Source organism: Centruroides sculpturatus, unplaced genomic scaffold (genome assembly GCF_000671375.1).
Source record: "Centruroides sculpturatus isolate CEXI.00-Female unplaced genomic scaffold, Cexi_2.0 scaffold1235, whole genome shotgun sequence".
NCBI classification, from domain to species: domain Eukaryota; kingdom Metazoa; phylum Arthropoda; class Arachnida; order Scorpiones; family Buthidae; genus Centruroides; species Centruroides sculpturatus.
In genome coordinates, this window is record NW_019385386.1 from 176,511 (window position 1) to 193,810 (window position 17,300).

Sequence of the window (17,300 nt, forward strand, 5' to 3'; positions counted from 1 at the left end):
AGTTTAACTACTACTTCTGAAAAAATTTTTTTTGCCTTGCTGTTGGCGTTATATAAAATATTAAGCACTTTAAAAAATAATAAACTCAATACACTTTTAGAAATAAAATATTATGCTTTTATTCTTTTGATAGATTTTCTTCTTTTTTAGATACAATAACATAATACTGCAACAGTATGCTACCACTCAAGACTTAGAAACAACTCGTGTTTAACAGTTATTATACATTGTTTATAATAATTACATTAACTCAGGTCCTATTTATAATAATTTATAATAAGTTTGGGCATTTATTATCGACAGATAATTGAATATACATATATATATATATATTTCTTTTTCCAGTTTTGCTTACTGAAAACTCTATTATTATTACGTGAAGGAGATGTGTATTGTGTTAAGAATATAGGGAAAAATTCATTTCTTGAGCCGTATTTTCGAGTATTTTTCTGTCTTTTTATATAGGGAAACAATTAAACGAATTAATAATATATAAAAATATTTATAGTTTCGAAATTCTGACGTGTCCTCTCAAAATTGCTTTGATTAATAATCACGTAATGATTATTAAATTAATATCACGTGATGATATTATCAAAATAACAGTCAATTTTTTTAAAAATTTCTCATAAATTCTAATGAATAAATTATTTTTACTCATTAAATATTTATTTATGCAAGAGCTTAAAAACAGGAGCTAACAACATTATACAGTTGAAAACGTAAATCCCAACTTTGTGAAGTTTTTGTTTCATACCAAACTGTGATGTTTGCATTGTAAGAACTGGTTCAATATTGATATAACTGCATTACACACGTAAGAATTTCGATCCTTTTCTTTTAAAGGTATATACTATACATAATACGGCTGCGTAACTAAACACTGTGCAAAATTAAACCCGACACATCGACGATAGACAGAGATGACACAAATATCGATTATAGGAAAAAAATTGATTTTTGTTTTGATATATTTATTCTTTTTCTTCTTGGAGAAATAAAATCAGTCAATAGTTTCTGTATCGTATTCTCTCTCGTCTCCTAATCCTTCATCGGGAGAATCTCTAGCTGCTGCGTTGGATACAGCGTGATGTACCTGATCTACTGCGACTACTACTTCGTGTTTTTGTGGACGTTGCTCGGTGTTTTCGTATACCTGACGATGTTGCGAGTTCATATCAACATCATTAAGATTTGTAGAGTCGAGTGAACCGGAATTGATCATCTTGTCGTTCTCGTTACGCAGTATTTGATTCTGTTCGATAACAACAACGTTGGGCGTAGTAGTTAATGATAAATCTGTTTGGTCGTCGATGGAGTTTTCTAACACGTCTGTTATCGGTTTGATTGATTCTTGTACTCTATTAGGTTTCTGAGTGGAATTGCTATTATGGTTCCTGCCGAAGGGTGTGCTGTAGCGAAAGGTGAATAAATTAGCGATAGGTTTGGGTAATATGAGTAACTTCTCTTCCCTAGTTGGAAATTTTAATCTGTGATGAAAAATTACAAGGAATAAAGCTATTGTTAACACGATGACTATCAGAGATCCTATAATAATGGCACATATTTCACCGGCAGTGAGACTACTGTTGTGCAGTATTAGAGGAAGAACCGTGAGGGTGATTTCAGAAGACGCGTTACCGGCTGGATTTGATGTAAAGCACGTGTATACCCCGCTATCTTTTAACATGACGTTGAAAATCGTTAAAAGAGTCGTCTTCTCCGTGTTACCGATCTCTCTTATGAGATACATTTGCCTACCGAACGACATTAAAGAGAGATTGGCTATTGGTCTTCCGCGCCAAATCCATCGCACGATACCTTCTGGAGATGCGCGTATTTTACATTTCAGAATGGCATCTTGCCGTTCTGTTACGATTAATTCTTTTTGTACGCTTTCAGCTTCCGGAGGGCACGCTAAATCGTTGAGATCTAAAACATCCCAAAAGAGGCCGCGTAGTCTTGGGGGTCTTTCGCATCTCGGTGGATCGCTGAAAGGCACATTACGCTCAACCATCCACAAACGTACTTCTCCAACGCGACAATCACACGTCCAAGAGTTTCTATGCAGATCCAAAGCGTGCAATGGAGGGAGATCACGTATGACATCTTTAGTAATGATTTCTAAACGATTTCCATCGAGTTTCAGATACTCTAATTTATGTAGACCCCGAAAGGCGTCGACATCTACTGATTGTATGTGGCAATTACTCAGTTCTAAAGTAGTGAGATGTGATAAACCGTCGAAGCTGCCATTGTCCAAACGCTGTATGGGGTTGTGGCTGAGTAGAAGTCTTCTCAGTATCGGAGTGTCTTTAAATATTGCGCTTGGCACCCATGTTAAAAAATTGTAACTTAAGTCCATTTCGATAAGATTTGCCACTTGATAAAAGGAATCGTCGGCTATTTCTTCAATGGCACACTTCTGTAAGTATATCTTTTGTAAATTGATCATGCCCAATCGTTGAAAAATTCTGCTGGGTAGGATTTTTAAAAAATTCCCCGTGAAGTAGAGAATTTGTATGTTGGTCTCTATATTGCCAAAGGACCTTTGTAGATCTTTTGGAAAGCCTACAATGCCACTATTAGCACAATCCACGGCTCTCTTTCCGTCCTTCCACACGCATCTACATTCCGTTGGACACTTCTGGCACATGGTGTAACAAATCACCTGACAAAGCGTGAGTAAAGCAGCCCCGAAATACTTCATATCAATCTTGATCTTGATGAAGTTTAATTTTGATTCGGGGCTCGAAATTTTTTAAAATTACGCATATAAAACGGATTTAAATCACATTTTGATAGCAGGCAGTTACGGTTAAAAATTACCCTTTAGTAGTATTCAACCATTTTCTTTATCAAAATTCATATTTTGTCTCGTTCAATCACGAAATCTGAAAAATATTTGAAAACATTTCATCATTTAATTTTATCCAGAAAATAAATGTAAAATTAATTATTACGATTGAAAAGTAAATTATGTCATTAATAGAAGAAACAACTTTTTAAAAAGAATTACAAATAGATAAATATAGTTAAAATTAGATAGATATACATTCTTAAAATGCAATAATTAAAACTAGATTACAAGAATTTCGTCAAGCATGACGTTAATAATTATTCAAATTCAATTAAGGAATCACAATTCTGAATTACAAATAGGTAATTAGTAATTATCTTGTTTCAAAACCTTTACATATAATGTAAATATTATAGCCAAGAAACTTACAACAGCCAAAGGCATTCTTTTATACCACCGACAACTTTATAATTAAATTTCAAAATGAATTATATATTTCTGTTTTTAAAAAATTATAGTACTAAAATTTAATGTCTTCAAGCTAACGTTACATTCTTTCGAATTAGAGCAACGAACATTGAATTATACTTTTCGTGATGAAGACAGAAACTGGACGAAGTTCTGAATGTTAAACTTTATTATTGATACTGGAAGCTGTTTTAGTAAATAGTTCAACTTTCAACGATTGTTACAATTATTATAATTATATCTGCAACATTTGAAACCGAAACTAAAGCAGTTCTTATAATTGCAACAATTACACAACTTCTATTGCTCTTTAAATAGTTAAGTCCTTTAACAGCTAGCAACAAGTAGACCATTAACTTTACCTATTCTTATCACTATAATTAATTAAAGAGCCACTAAAACTATTATTGCAATTAACAGTTACGATTGGAATTCTTACAATTTTACACATTATTATATACATTTTAAAATTAAATTCTATGTAAAGTATGCACAGACATATTTCATTTATTGCTAAATTTAACGAGAAAAATAATTAGATTTTTGTCTTATTATAACATTTTTAAAATGAAATTAGTATTTTTGTAAACAATACTTTCAATTTGTTAAACAATATGTTTTTCATTTTTATATTTATAGGCTAAATAGAAAGTACTGTATATCTTACTCTATTTGTAATATGTAGCTGCAGTTAAAGCATCGAGCTGTTCAATTATTACAACTATTACAACTTAAATTACGTTAAAATATCATAATTCATTCGCTATTTCAACTATAAACAGCTGCAAATGCAACTATATCATAATCAAGAATGTTATTAACTGCTCTTTCAACTAGATTAAAATGATTACAATATTTACTATTATAATAGCATAACATGAAATTTTTAATTGCATTTTGTTAAATTGCGTCTCTATATATATTGAAAACATGAACCATTTTAATTTTCCAAGAATTTCTTATATTTTATCAAAATTAAAACTACAAAAGCATTCAATTTGAAGCAGTCTGTACAGTACATACAAGACCTTGACCAAATGATTCTCTGGCCTTTTCTGTCATAGGCCCTGTGCTAAATTATATTTAAAAGAAAAAATATAATATAAATATAGTTTTACCTAAAATTAAATCAATTTTTAATCTATTTTATAGCAATATTTTTACTTTTTAATTATCATTATTTCTTTAAATATTGTAGCCATTAACGTTATACAATTGTAACTTTGATTTGTTATTCTCAATCGTTAATTAATTCAATAAAAGCGATAAGATATAATTTTAATTGTAATTATAATATTGGATATTATAATTGCGCATAAGACAAATGTTAATAAAATGACTTCAAAGATGTTAAACAGAAACAAACTTTAATTTCAAAAGTAAGACTATAAATTCCGTCTGTTTCACTTCAATTAATTAACATTATTTTTCAATAAACAGAAATAAATATCAAGACATTAACAATATCTTAGTCCTTTAAGTTCCTTTAGACTTTGATGTTATATGTTTAGCAGCGAATTTTAATTAATAATTATTAATAGAATAATTTAATTAGTTCATAATAGTTCAAAACCTGAATTTTTTTTCTCATCAAACTTATTAACCAGCTTTAAAGCTTAACAAAATTAGTTTAGAAAACTTATATGTTAAAAATATATTTAAAATTGTTGAAAATTCAATTCATTTCACAGAGTGATCCAAAAGTCAGTTTACCACAGTAAAGACTAAATTTCTGGCACGGTTAATGGTATTTTAAGCCACACGGTATTTAAAATCGGTACATTTTTCTCTCTGATTATCATCTTTGGAGATTTTTAATAAATTATTTTGTCTTAAATATTATTATTATTATTACTAAAATTAGCCCTACAGAAGAATTATACCCGCTATATATTTAAACTAATAATGATAATAGAAAGAAATATTGATATAACAGAATGAAATAAAAATTAAAAATCCATTATTTTTAAATTAATTTTAAAATACGGACCAGTTTATTTAATTCTAAATATAAACACGCAATTAGTATGAAAACTATTATTTTCTTACATTCGTTATTGTTGCAGCATACTTATAAAACTTATTTAGAGAAGGATTTTGTAGTTTGTATCCCTCATAAAAAATTCTACCATATATATATATTTTAAGACTTTTGTTCAATGCAGGACACTATACTGTGAAGACTTCCTACATGTTAAGCATACAGAATCATACGGGTAAAGTCTAGTGATATCAAACTCAATACTGTATGCGGGCCGCGTTTTGTGTTTAGTAGCAGTTTTTTATTGCATAAGACTGCCATATAACCTAACTATTTATAATATAACTGGTATAAAAAGCTTCTTGTTCAACGTTTCTAGACAAAAATAATTCTCTAGTAATCATAAATATACTATAATTGAACATTTCAAATGGGATACTAACGGAGCATTAGTACTAATGACCTAGGTACTGTACTTGCTCTCCACAAATAGTTTTAATACAATTGATAGGTACTGATGGAGTAGGATTACTATTCAATTAAACCAATGCTGTTAGAACAACAGCAAATCTAATACAGCTATAATTATAATTAAAATATCATCAACAATATAATTTCCTATTTGAGATTAATAATGGGTAGTGGCACAACTAGTGATATTCATCAGAAACCCTACAAATCTCTACTAAGAACCTTCAAATATAGATACAGTAATTTCATACTTGGAGCAAGCATGGATACGTGCTCGAACCCAAAACCAGAAGCTAAGTTACAATAGTTTAATTAAGATATTACGCTGCTTAGTCAAATGTTACAATTTTAATTACTTTCTAACAGCTTCAAACTACATAATTACAAAACAATCTTTTCTAAAACTTGAGATTTTAGAAGAAAAATTTAATTTCTATTCTTCTTGAAGATTTGCAATGTCAAACAAAATTAATTTCACTCTTACATTAATAAAGAATAGTTAAGAAATTAATTCACTGGTATAACCCGATAAAATACATATTAGAATGTGTTATCTAACTTTATACCGAGAGCGAATTTTTAAGTCTAAGAGGATGTAAAATTGTTCAAAATATAATCTTTCAAGCGTGAAATAAAGGCTGCATCTTTGGAAATTCGGACGAGAATCAGGGAGGAAGAAAGTGGGAGAAAAAAAAAGAAGAAAGTTTATTATTAACTGGCGTATAACCAGCCAACGATTATCTTAAGTCTGAAGTAAAAAATCGCATTTTATCCCATGGAGATGCAGTTTTACTTAACAATTAATAACTAAAGTAATGAAAAAAGTCATATATTACACGAATTTATTCTGAATATTTGACGTTAGAAATACATTATATGAAAATATGATACCATTAGAGATGTGTAATATTCATATCTCGAACATTGGTTAAAGATTTATAGCAGAAAATGTCCTCATCTAAATATCGTTTCGATGATAATGAATATGTATAAAACACACACGCATATATATATGATTATAAATTCTATTCTCAAAGTAATTTTATAGATTTAGAAGAATGTAATCAGTTGTATTTGCTAAATTATAATAAAGTTTGAATTAATTCTGAGTGTTATCGATTACCAATATGAGATATAAATGATTAAAAGGATATATAAATATCTCAATTTACAAAAATACATATTTCTAAGTCGTAACGAATGAATAAAAATTAAAAAAATGAAAGAGGAAAAAAACCAATTTTGAAACTTTTACAAAACTCATTTCATGCTCATTGTTAAATTTTCAAAAGCATTAAGTGAAGAAATTACGTATCTACCTTTAAAATTTTGCTATTTTTGAGACAGGCCATCAATATTATCGCTGTTTATCACGCGATATGTTAAACAGAAAGAATCGTTACTACAACCAAAAGTTTTCTATGTACAAAAAAAGGGAGGGAAGATTGTTACATAAAGCCAACGCAAATTTTCCATCAGCAGAATTGATTTATACTTTACATTAGTTTAAATCAATTGAAGGATCTTTATTGGAAAGGTAGCAAATATCCGAGATAGAATCATTTGCATGTTATTACTATAGATTCGCTCATACACACACACATATACACCTTAATAATAATAATAATAATGATGGAATACATGCATTGTATGGATTTAATGATAATGATATGGAGTTTGTATCAAACATTTTTTCCTTTATATTTATTTCTACAGCGTTTTAACTACTCCAAAACTTTTATTTTAATAATAAATTCATTCCTAGAATTTGTAAATTTAAAAAATAATATACTAAACCAGAATTTATGCACACATTTTGACATAATTAATACTAAATAATTTTACGTATAATATGAAAAGTGTATAAAATATAATAAACTATACTAAAGTTTTGAAATACAAATATTATTTTCAATTTAAAATATAAAATTTTAAATTCTATCTAGTTTTAACTCAACTTATTCAGAGTTTATGTTTCTTTATATTCAAAATATTCTTTTCTATAACGTGATATTTCTTTAGAATAGAGATTTTTATCTGCATTTACGATTCTTCTCTATTTTCTCCTTCATAGGATGACGTGAATAAATACAATAACCTTGGGATGATAGCTGGATAACAAAACAAAGAAAACAGTTCGCTCTTATACAACGAATTGCTATGTAGGTTACACAGCGATTCTCTACGATATATCTAAGATATCAAGTATAAAAAGATTTTAAAAAACCTAGAAGAGTCGGAGAAGTACAGTACAATTGGACAAACAGAAATAGGCAATCTTTTCCCATTTCTATGGCTTCAACCGATCCAGTTTAACGCAAGTGTTTCATTTAGCCAATTCTCTTTCAACTCTATGATTGATATCTCCTGTATACCGTTCGTAAGAGCTTCTATTTTGTGGAATATTTTTCTTAATTTTTCTTCTTCACAAATTAAACGATTTAGTTACGATTTATTCTACATTTATGAAAACTTTTTGCATTAAGAATCTTCATTTCAAGACACTCTTTTTATCTATTACATTTTTCTTTTCACATTTTCTCCATCTTTCTCCTTATTTAGGATACGAGTTTTTTCTGTAAAACAATACTTATTCTCGGATATATATTCAAGAATTTTCATATTTTTAGTATATAGGATATAGAAAAAAAATATTCTATATTCCGAATTCATTCTTAAATTCCAGATACCGCTCACTCAAAATCCTTAGAATTTCTTTTGTGTATCTCAGTTTTTCACTATATTCACCATTACATTTACTTGTAGTAAGAGTGGTGCTACTGATAAACAACCTTAAAATGCTATCTCGTCTCTTATTCAATACATTAAATACCTTTTTAGAATTATTCATAGGAAGTAGAATAGCGTCCAAATTAAATTTAGAATATTTAAAAATATATTATTTTGAATTTCAAACTTTCTATTGAATTTGAGAATTTTATTTTGTATCCCTACTTATAATATCCCATTCGTTTTCTAACTTTTATATTGAAAAGTTTTCGATTTTAAAATTCTCTTCTATTTTCAAGATATTTTGCATTTCATCTTATAATATATAACAATAAATATTAAATATCTTTTCTACCACTTTTCTGAATTTTCTATTAAAAATATAACTTAAATAATATTTGTAAAATTCTATAAATATAAAATTTCTATAATTTTATTAAAGATTTAGAAAAATGTACGGTATCTAGAAGAATTATTCTAACAAAACTAATCTTTTAAATACTAATCACTTAAATTTCAATTTAATCCTTAGTTAGAAGTTAAACATATTTTAAATACGTTTTTACACTTGTATTAATAATATCTTTTATTACTTTTCTGCAGTTAATTTTCGTAAAGCGCATTGAATTGCAGATCTCATGTAATCTATTCTTAGATTACAGCCTTTAGATTCAATTCCTCGCGCTCATCAAGGGACTCTCTGAGGCCCTCAGTACAGTATATTAAAAAGTAAAACAGAATTTAAAAATTGTATTATAATTTTTTTAAAATAATAAAATCTGACTAGGCCTACAGTAAGGCACATTATTACACAAGAAATACAATTGAATGAATAATTTGTAAAAGAATGTTTTTGAGATCGTAAAAAGGTGAAGTCAAGATTTTTTGTTGACTTGACCTCTGTGATAAGGCCTAGACATATATTTATATTTTTCTACTGTGTGCTAAATGTGTATTTCAATGTAGCTGATTCATATGTTATCAATAGTTACTGACATCAATGGTGACATACTTTTCTGATTGTTATTTTTGGAACAGTCTTCTATGCTACTCACAATCCCTCTTTATAGAATAAATAATTTTATGCTTTTATACATGTCTCTGTTAATCAATTTTATTATAAGATCACCTTACAAGTTTTGTCAAGAAGAGGATATATTTATTACCAAACAAGTCAGTCAGCAAGAGTAATTACTGTATAACAAAAGACAGAAATATGGTTATTCTGTTAACTTGATTCAAAGTGTAAATAAGAAAATTTCTATAATTTGCTAATTATTTAATAATTAAAATGTGTATTGTTTAATAGGTGTTACCAAAAGTATACCACTCTATGCAAAGAGGAGAGAGAGGGATTCAAATTGCAGCTCATAAACCAAACACATTATTAATGAATGACATTATAAAGAATGAAAAGAAGCCCTACCTGATCTACAATAGAGCATATATTTACAGTATTTCAGGAGAAATCTTAGATAAAAAAAGTATTGTGTAGTTCTATGTTTTAATAATGCTAAAGGCTCTCCAGTATAAGATAAATTAATCGTTTTCAATTTAAATTTATATACACAATCGGTAGAAAGTAACTACGTATTGAAATATTGCTACAACTTTTGTAATAATAGTGCAATCAGAATAAAATTTATATATGCTTGTACACAATTAATGGAATTTTAGAATTCCCACATCAGTGGTATGGGCAGTGGTCCAAAAAAAAGAAAAAGCCAATCGCTCAAATGTTTGGGAGCAAGTGCAGATTACTGCACGCTACGAGTTGTGGAAATCAGTGGTTGCTGTGCAGCAAAGTGATGCATGATCTGTTAAGAAAAAATTCAGAATTGTCATTCAAAGCTAAAATGACCACAGATTCAGTTATGGACATACGGAAGAGCCACCCATCCACATCACAATCTGAGGAAAATGTGTTGTTGTTGGTGGATGGCACCAGTACTTTCATTGAATTTTAAGATATGCATCATATTTCTATTTATTAAGTTATATGTCAAATAATTTTCATTATCTATGCATTAGAAATATAGAAATTATAGCAATTTCTCAATGCCTTTTCTCCCACCCTGTATATAAATTATCATAAGAATTAAGATATNAACAATGAATATAATAAATTCTTCTCTTAAGGATAAATCAGAGCTAAGGAAAATGATTGCTAAAAATTACTTTATTTTTCTCTTGCTCTTCCTTCTTTACGACGTATGCGTGCCGTTAAGAGAAAAATGGCAAAAACTAAGATAATTAATTTGCATTGTTATTTTAAATTTACAAAATTAGTTAGAAAACCGCGCCGATATCGATTTTTCCAACGAGTTTAGAAAACGGAACAATTCGATAACGCTAGCTTTGTTCCCTATTATCCGTGCGTGTCGATTATTAAACGTTCTCGAGCTACTTGAAAAAAATAATAATAACTTTTAAAAATCGATTATACGTTATTAAACAATCTATATAATTACAAATTAACTTAAGAACCAATTTAAATATTCTTTTGTCAAGATGTTCCGTATCCCACTGACAGGAATTAAAGTATTAAATTTAGAAAATCCTCTTTGTGATTTATAAGATTAAATATGACAACATCTATACGGATAATCGAGAATTTTGTTACGTTTAAAATTCAAATATGTAAATTTCTTCTTTCTGAAAAAATAATGGATGTATATGTAGGGGAAATATGTATCATTTTTCCTTGCGTGTAGGGAAAGCATCTTCTATTTTTTCTTCTTGCTTCCTAAGCATGAAAAAAATCATAGTTTTAGTTCGTTCAATTGGGATAGTGTGCAATTTCATGTCAATTTGATGTCACTTCTGCACTCCTTGTTATAAAAGTAAAGGAGTGATGTCAAATTGAAGTACAGTACATAACCCTTGCTATAGCAGAACAAGACAAGATAAATTGACGTAAAGATGTACACAATTCCAGTTAAACGAGCAGATCTATGCAGTTACAATCGAAAATAATTCATGTTTTTTCTAATTTAGGGAATTTTCCCTGAAAATAAATATTTTATTTGATTTTCAAGGAACATGATATATGCCTATGATATATATTTTCTAAAATTATAAAAATAAAATATATACTTCACTATATCTAGGCATATTTCCCGAAGTATTGATGCTTTAAATCATAAAATTGCTGATATAAAAGGAAGAAAGGAAGAAAGATTAAAATTGTAGGTTAACCTTTAAGAATTTTTAAGTAAAATATTTTATATTTTAAAATATTCGAAACGTAAGCTATGATATATATTTATTCTATTTTTTACGTATAAGCTTTCTAATGTTTATTAATAACTAATTTAAAATAAATCAATATTTTAATTTCTTCAGCACTATTTAAACTTCATTAACTTGACTTAGCCGTGCTTAAGATTGTGAAATGTAAAATTTTCCTTTCCTTAATGTTCTATCCTGAGTGCATTCAAGAATAAATGTACTCGAAGCACGATATTATCAAGCATTTTCGATTATTAAACTTCAGCAAACACTCTTAACAACTGTTTTTTATTCTGTTTGCTGTAGCAAATCTTTAATATTCTTGTTTTTTTTTAATTTTTTAAAATTACGATGAGGTTATATATTACTTAACAAATTGCAAAAATTATCTTAATTTTACTTCATTTTTTAATGAATAATACAAATTAAATTTATACAATTTTTCATGTTTAAATAATTGTTAATCTTATAATTTAAGCTAGAATGATTTATTATGTTTTACAACAGGATTAAAGCTTTAAGAGATAATAAGGAGAATTTTATTTTTACGAGATGATAATTAGGGAAGCAATAATTTTGCTAGAGATAACATAGGACACACCAAAAAAGAGACGACAGCAATGAATCTATGGATGTTATCGCTGAGATAAGAAGTTTAAAACCTTTTAAAGTCTACGAAGATAAGAAAAGGGTGGAGTTAGCTAGCATAAGGCGTTCTGTGTAAAAATACACCAAGAAATTGCCATTATTATACATTTAAAATTGTCATTTATTATAGAGAAACAATGATATAAAATCTGGAGAGATGAAACTACAAAAAAAAATTAACGAATAAAATAAATTTACAGTACTGTTATTGATACGTTTAAATTCGTTACATTGCTGAAGGAGTCGAATTGAATATCCATTAAGGTAAATTTGTCAAACCTTATAATTAATTCTTTTAAGGACCATTAATATCCGCCATTTATTCAATGTTATTATAACATTTAGAAATTAATTTATTAAACTCAATATGTTAATTTATTAAATGTAATCTTAAATGGATAATATATTAATTTATTGCAGAACTTGAAGTATATATTATATAAGTTATAAAGTTTCAAATATAAATTAAAATTATATCTAAATAAACGTTAAAAATAAATATTTAAAAAATCAACAGGATTGATTTGTTTATGTTTCAAAAAGTGGCGAAACTTATTTTGTTTGATATCTTAAACTGCAATGTGTTACATTAAGGTCCAAAAGAAATCGTTACAGTTGAGATCAACCAGGTCCCTGCGGATTGAGGCCAAACATGTTTAGTGAGTATCGATTTTTCCAAAACTACATTTCTCTTCGGAATCTTATACAAGTAATTAATTTTAAAGAAAAGCTAATAGGTTTGTAATTATGATATATTCTTTTCCATTAATTTCATGTTTAAAAAAGACGTAAACAAATATCTGACACATTCAATTGCAGTGATATAACGATTTAAGTATAGTTACAGCTTAATTTTTTGTCTTTAGTAATTTTGTCACATTTACAATATTATTACCGTTTTTACATTAAATTTATCTAATTATTACTTGAATTATTTTACTATAGATCTGCAACAATCATACTACCTTATAACAAATTATCTTCTCCGCGAATTAAACGTTGTTTCGTGACAGAAACTAAACAGTTACAGGAAGAAGTGAGCGTGAAATTTCATGTAAAATAGTCTTGATAAATAATTCAAGTATTTTTATAAAATATTTACCTTTATAACATATTATATAGGCCTATATATATATATATATTCTTTATAATTCCATCAAACAATTTTTCTGGATAAGAACTGTTTAAAACATTGACTCAAAATAAGAAAAGAACCAAAGAAAATTTTATTATATTAGGTTTTAGACAGATTTTAATATTATTAAAATATTATATAACTAGGCATTTTCGTTAAAATGTCAACGCATGAATGATAACGATAATTGCGTTTAAGCGGATAAACTATAAACTGAATAATTAATCAATAAACATTATAATGGTACTATTAAGTATATTAAAGGAATGGGTTGGCATGAGATAGAATAACTGAAGTGAAACGATTGGAAAATTAGAAATGTTTAGCAAATAGTCGTTAGCGTGTTAATCATTTGTTAAGTCCAGTCGCAGATTGTTCTAACATTAAGTATGCAGTTTGGTTGCATATAAACCGATTATTGCACTTCGAAGATTTTAATTTTGAATAATTGTATATAAATTTAAGTCTTAAGAGGTTTAAATCAACATTTAAAAGAGATTTAAACATAGTAAAAACTTCAGTTGTTTTATTCTTCTCTTTCTCTCTCGTTAAAGTACAGTTTAATTAGTATTCTAAAACTTCTCCATTATTGCAAATTCTTCGATAGGAAAGAATGCGACAAATTTGCTGGAGATAGATTATTTTTATTCTTAAAAGACAATCCTGATTGATATATTAGGACGAATATTTAAAGCGTTTAATAAATAAAGAAGAGAAGAAACAAATTCGAGAACAAAGAATTGACCCCAAATTTAGAAACGAAAGATAAAAGTACAAATGTAATTTTGTTAATCTGATTGGTTAGCTATATAACAGTTAATATCTTCTAACCAATCGGATTAAATATAAGATTAAAGGTCGTGTATATGGTCTGTAATCTGTGATTTAAACATATACATTGATAGAATTACTCGCTCTTCTCTTGTGCTAATAATTAATTTCTATAAATTTAGGTAAGCGCAGAAATTATTTATGATGATAATGATGTTACTAATCTGTACAAAATCGAAAAAATAATAAATTTAATAAATTTAAATTAATCAATAATCTTGCAAGAAAGATTTTAAATTAATCAAAAGTCTTGCAAGAAAGATTTTACGTATAAGCTTTCTAATGTTTATTAATAACTAATTTAAAATAAATCAATATTTTAATTTCTTCAGCACTATTTAAACTTCATTAACTTGACTTAGCCGTGCTTAAGATTGTGAAATGTAAAATTTTCCTTTCCTTAATGTTCTATCCTGAGTGCATTCAAGAATAAATGTACTCGAAGCACGATATTATCAAGCATTTTCGATTATTAAACTTCAGCAAACACTCTTAACAACTGTTTTTTATTCTGTTTGCTGTAGCAAATCTTTAATATTCTTGTTTTTTTTTAATTTTTTAAAATTACGATGAGGTTATATATTACTTAACAAATTGCAAAAATTATCTTAATTTTACTTCATTTTTTAATGAATAATACAAATTAAATTTATACAATTTTTCATGTTTAAATAATTGTTAATCTTATAATTTAAGCTAGAATGATTTATTATGTTTTACAACAGGATTAAAGCTTTAAGAGATAATAAGGAGAATTTTATTTTTACGAGATGATAATTAGGGAANAACAGATTCAGAAACAAAAGATGAATTCCCTCAAAGGAGTCCTTATTATATGACATTACTATATCAGATATTTGAACGATTAAAATTTTTCCTTTTTTCTGTTATTTTAAATTAGGAAACATTACAGTTAGTTTCGTTTCTTATTTTCAAAAATTCGAATTTCAATAGAGAAATTACGTATAAAGTATTATTTTATTCGTTCTTTCATGCAGAGATGAGTAAGTGAATAATGAATGCGTTCGATAGTAATTATCGAAAAAGAATTCTTTCTCTTATGTGTCATTTCAACTATTTTAAGTGAAAATGAAAGTGAATATCTGAAACGATCGTAAAAAAAGTGATTAAAACACAAAGATTAACGACACAAATAAACACTGAAAACTCTTCACAACAAATCCAGAAGTGGGTTTTATAGCTTAAATTTAAATACTATTCAACAGGAATTCAAAATATTTTAGTCAGGATTCTTCATTCCAACATAATGAGTATCCTTTCCTACTATATACTTTTTTCCAAAAGTTTTTCATAAAATTTCCTTTCGAAATTCTTTCGTTATAATATACTTTGTTCTTTACTTAATGATCCTTTCTTTATTTTTTATCATTAAATATATTTATATTTGTACTGTACATAAACATAAACAAGGCTCTAATATATATATATTTATATACATATTTGGCAAAGTGAAATCTTCGATATTTTTGCTACTTTAAAGAAATTTGTCTTGATTCCATTAAATTTTTTAATTCAAAAATTCATTAATATTTAATCAGCTTTCAAGAATAAAAAAGTCAAACAAAGTAAAAATTAGTAATAAATGTCACAAAAGTGAATTAAAAATAAAATAATTGAAATTAAAAAAAGTACTGTATAAAAAAATTCAAAACAGATCGAACAAGAGCATCAAAAATCATCACATTTTATAATCAAATTGAATTTTTTTTTTCGCTTTCAACTACAAAAATTCGTTTCAAATTTAATTTTATCCATAAACTGAAATAGGTAGATGATTTTATTTCATTTTATTTTTTACTTTTTACTTTTTTAAGTACGAAAATATTCGAAGTATATTGATAATTTTTTTTACGTGTATTGAAAACGTGATGATGAAAACCATCTAGGCAGTCAAAACAACAGAATTTCCATCGATTTTACTTTCAAAAATACTAGAAAATACAAGCAAAACGGAAAAATGTACCAATGATATACTATAATGGAATACGCTAAATAATTCATAAGGTTTTTGCATAATATTGTCTAGTCCTCTAATGCAATTGCATAGATCGCTCTCAACAGAATTTTATCATCGAGTGCAATCTGTACAGAAAATAAAAACGAAATTCAAATACTTTTATACTAGATAAAATAAAAAAATCAACAAACTTGGAACCTTTTAAGTCAGTACAATTCTTTCTTGCAAAATGGATTCATAAAGACAAAATACAATAGTACTTGCACTGACTAAAAATTGAATTTTTAAGCATGGCTTATGATGTAAAAGACCTTTATAATAAAGAATAAAAGGTTCTTAAAAATAAAATTAAGTCTTATAAATGATAAAAAATGAATGAATCATTTTTGTACCCAAAATAAAAATATTTAAGATTAACTTTATTAAAATTTCATTATGAAAAATAACATTTTTTGTAATGGAAGATCTTTATGAAAAAGTTTATACTGTAATGTGTTTAAAAAATGTTTTCCATACTTTTTTATATAATGGGTAATTAAAAGTATTTTTCAGTAAGATTAAGGTTATATTAAACGATTCATGATAAAAGCGAAAATACTGTACAGTACTGTGTATATTTGTAAAAAAAATGAAAGCAAATGAAGATTTGTATAAAATTAAAATCTTTATAAATGAGAAATACTTTTATATGAAAAACATCAATAAATCTTATTTTAAAATGAAAGTTGGCCACATAAGCTCACAGGAAGGTATAATCTTTTCGTGTGAGGAATTCAGATTCAAATCCTCATATCTTATAAAAGGTTCTCTGGTCGGATTGTGAATAGAGACCTATCTTTACCTATCTTTTCTCGTCTCTTAATCATTCCAACTCTACTGCGAGTCAGACCTCTTGTAATGGACAAAGCACACGGCAAACTGTCCGTTACAGAAGCACACCTTTGTGTAAAGTTCGATATATTCTTTACCTTGAAGTGTACTGTACTTATGCCATGAATTACAATGTTAATTTATATTGAAGAAAATA

General features: G+C 27.2%; 1 protein-coding gene across 2 annotated transcripts in view; it reads right to left on the minus strand.

Annotated features, from left to right (window-relative positions):
- Positions 1–137: 137 nt before the first annotated feature.
- LOC111638397 (leucine-rich repeats and immunoglobulin-like domains protein 1) overlaps positions 138–17,300 on the minus strand; it is a 71,696-nt gene continuing 54,533 nt past the window's right edge. For both annotated transcript variants that reach the window (XM_023384102.1, XM_023384101.1), the window contains exon 2: positions 138–2,894. In XM_023384102.1, coding sequence (XP_023239870.1) covers positions 1,004–2,710 — 1,707 coding nt within the window. In that variant the 5' untranslated portion in view covers positions 2,711–2,894 and the 3' untranslated portion in view covers positions 138–1,003. The remainder of the gene's footprint in view (positions 2,895–17,300) is intronic.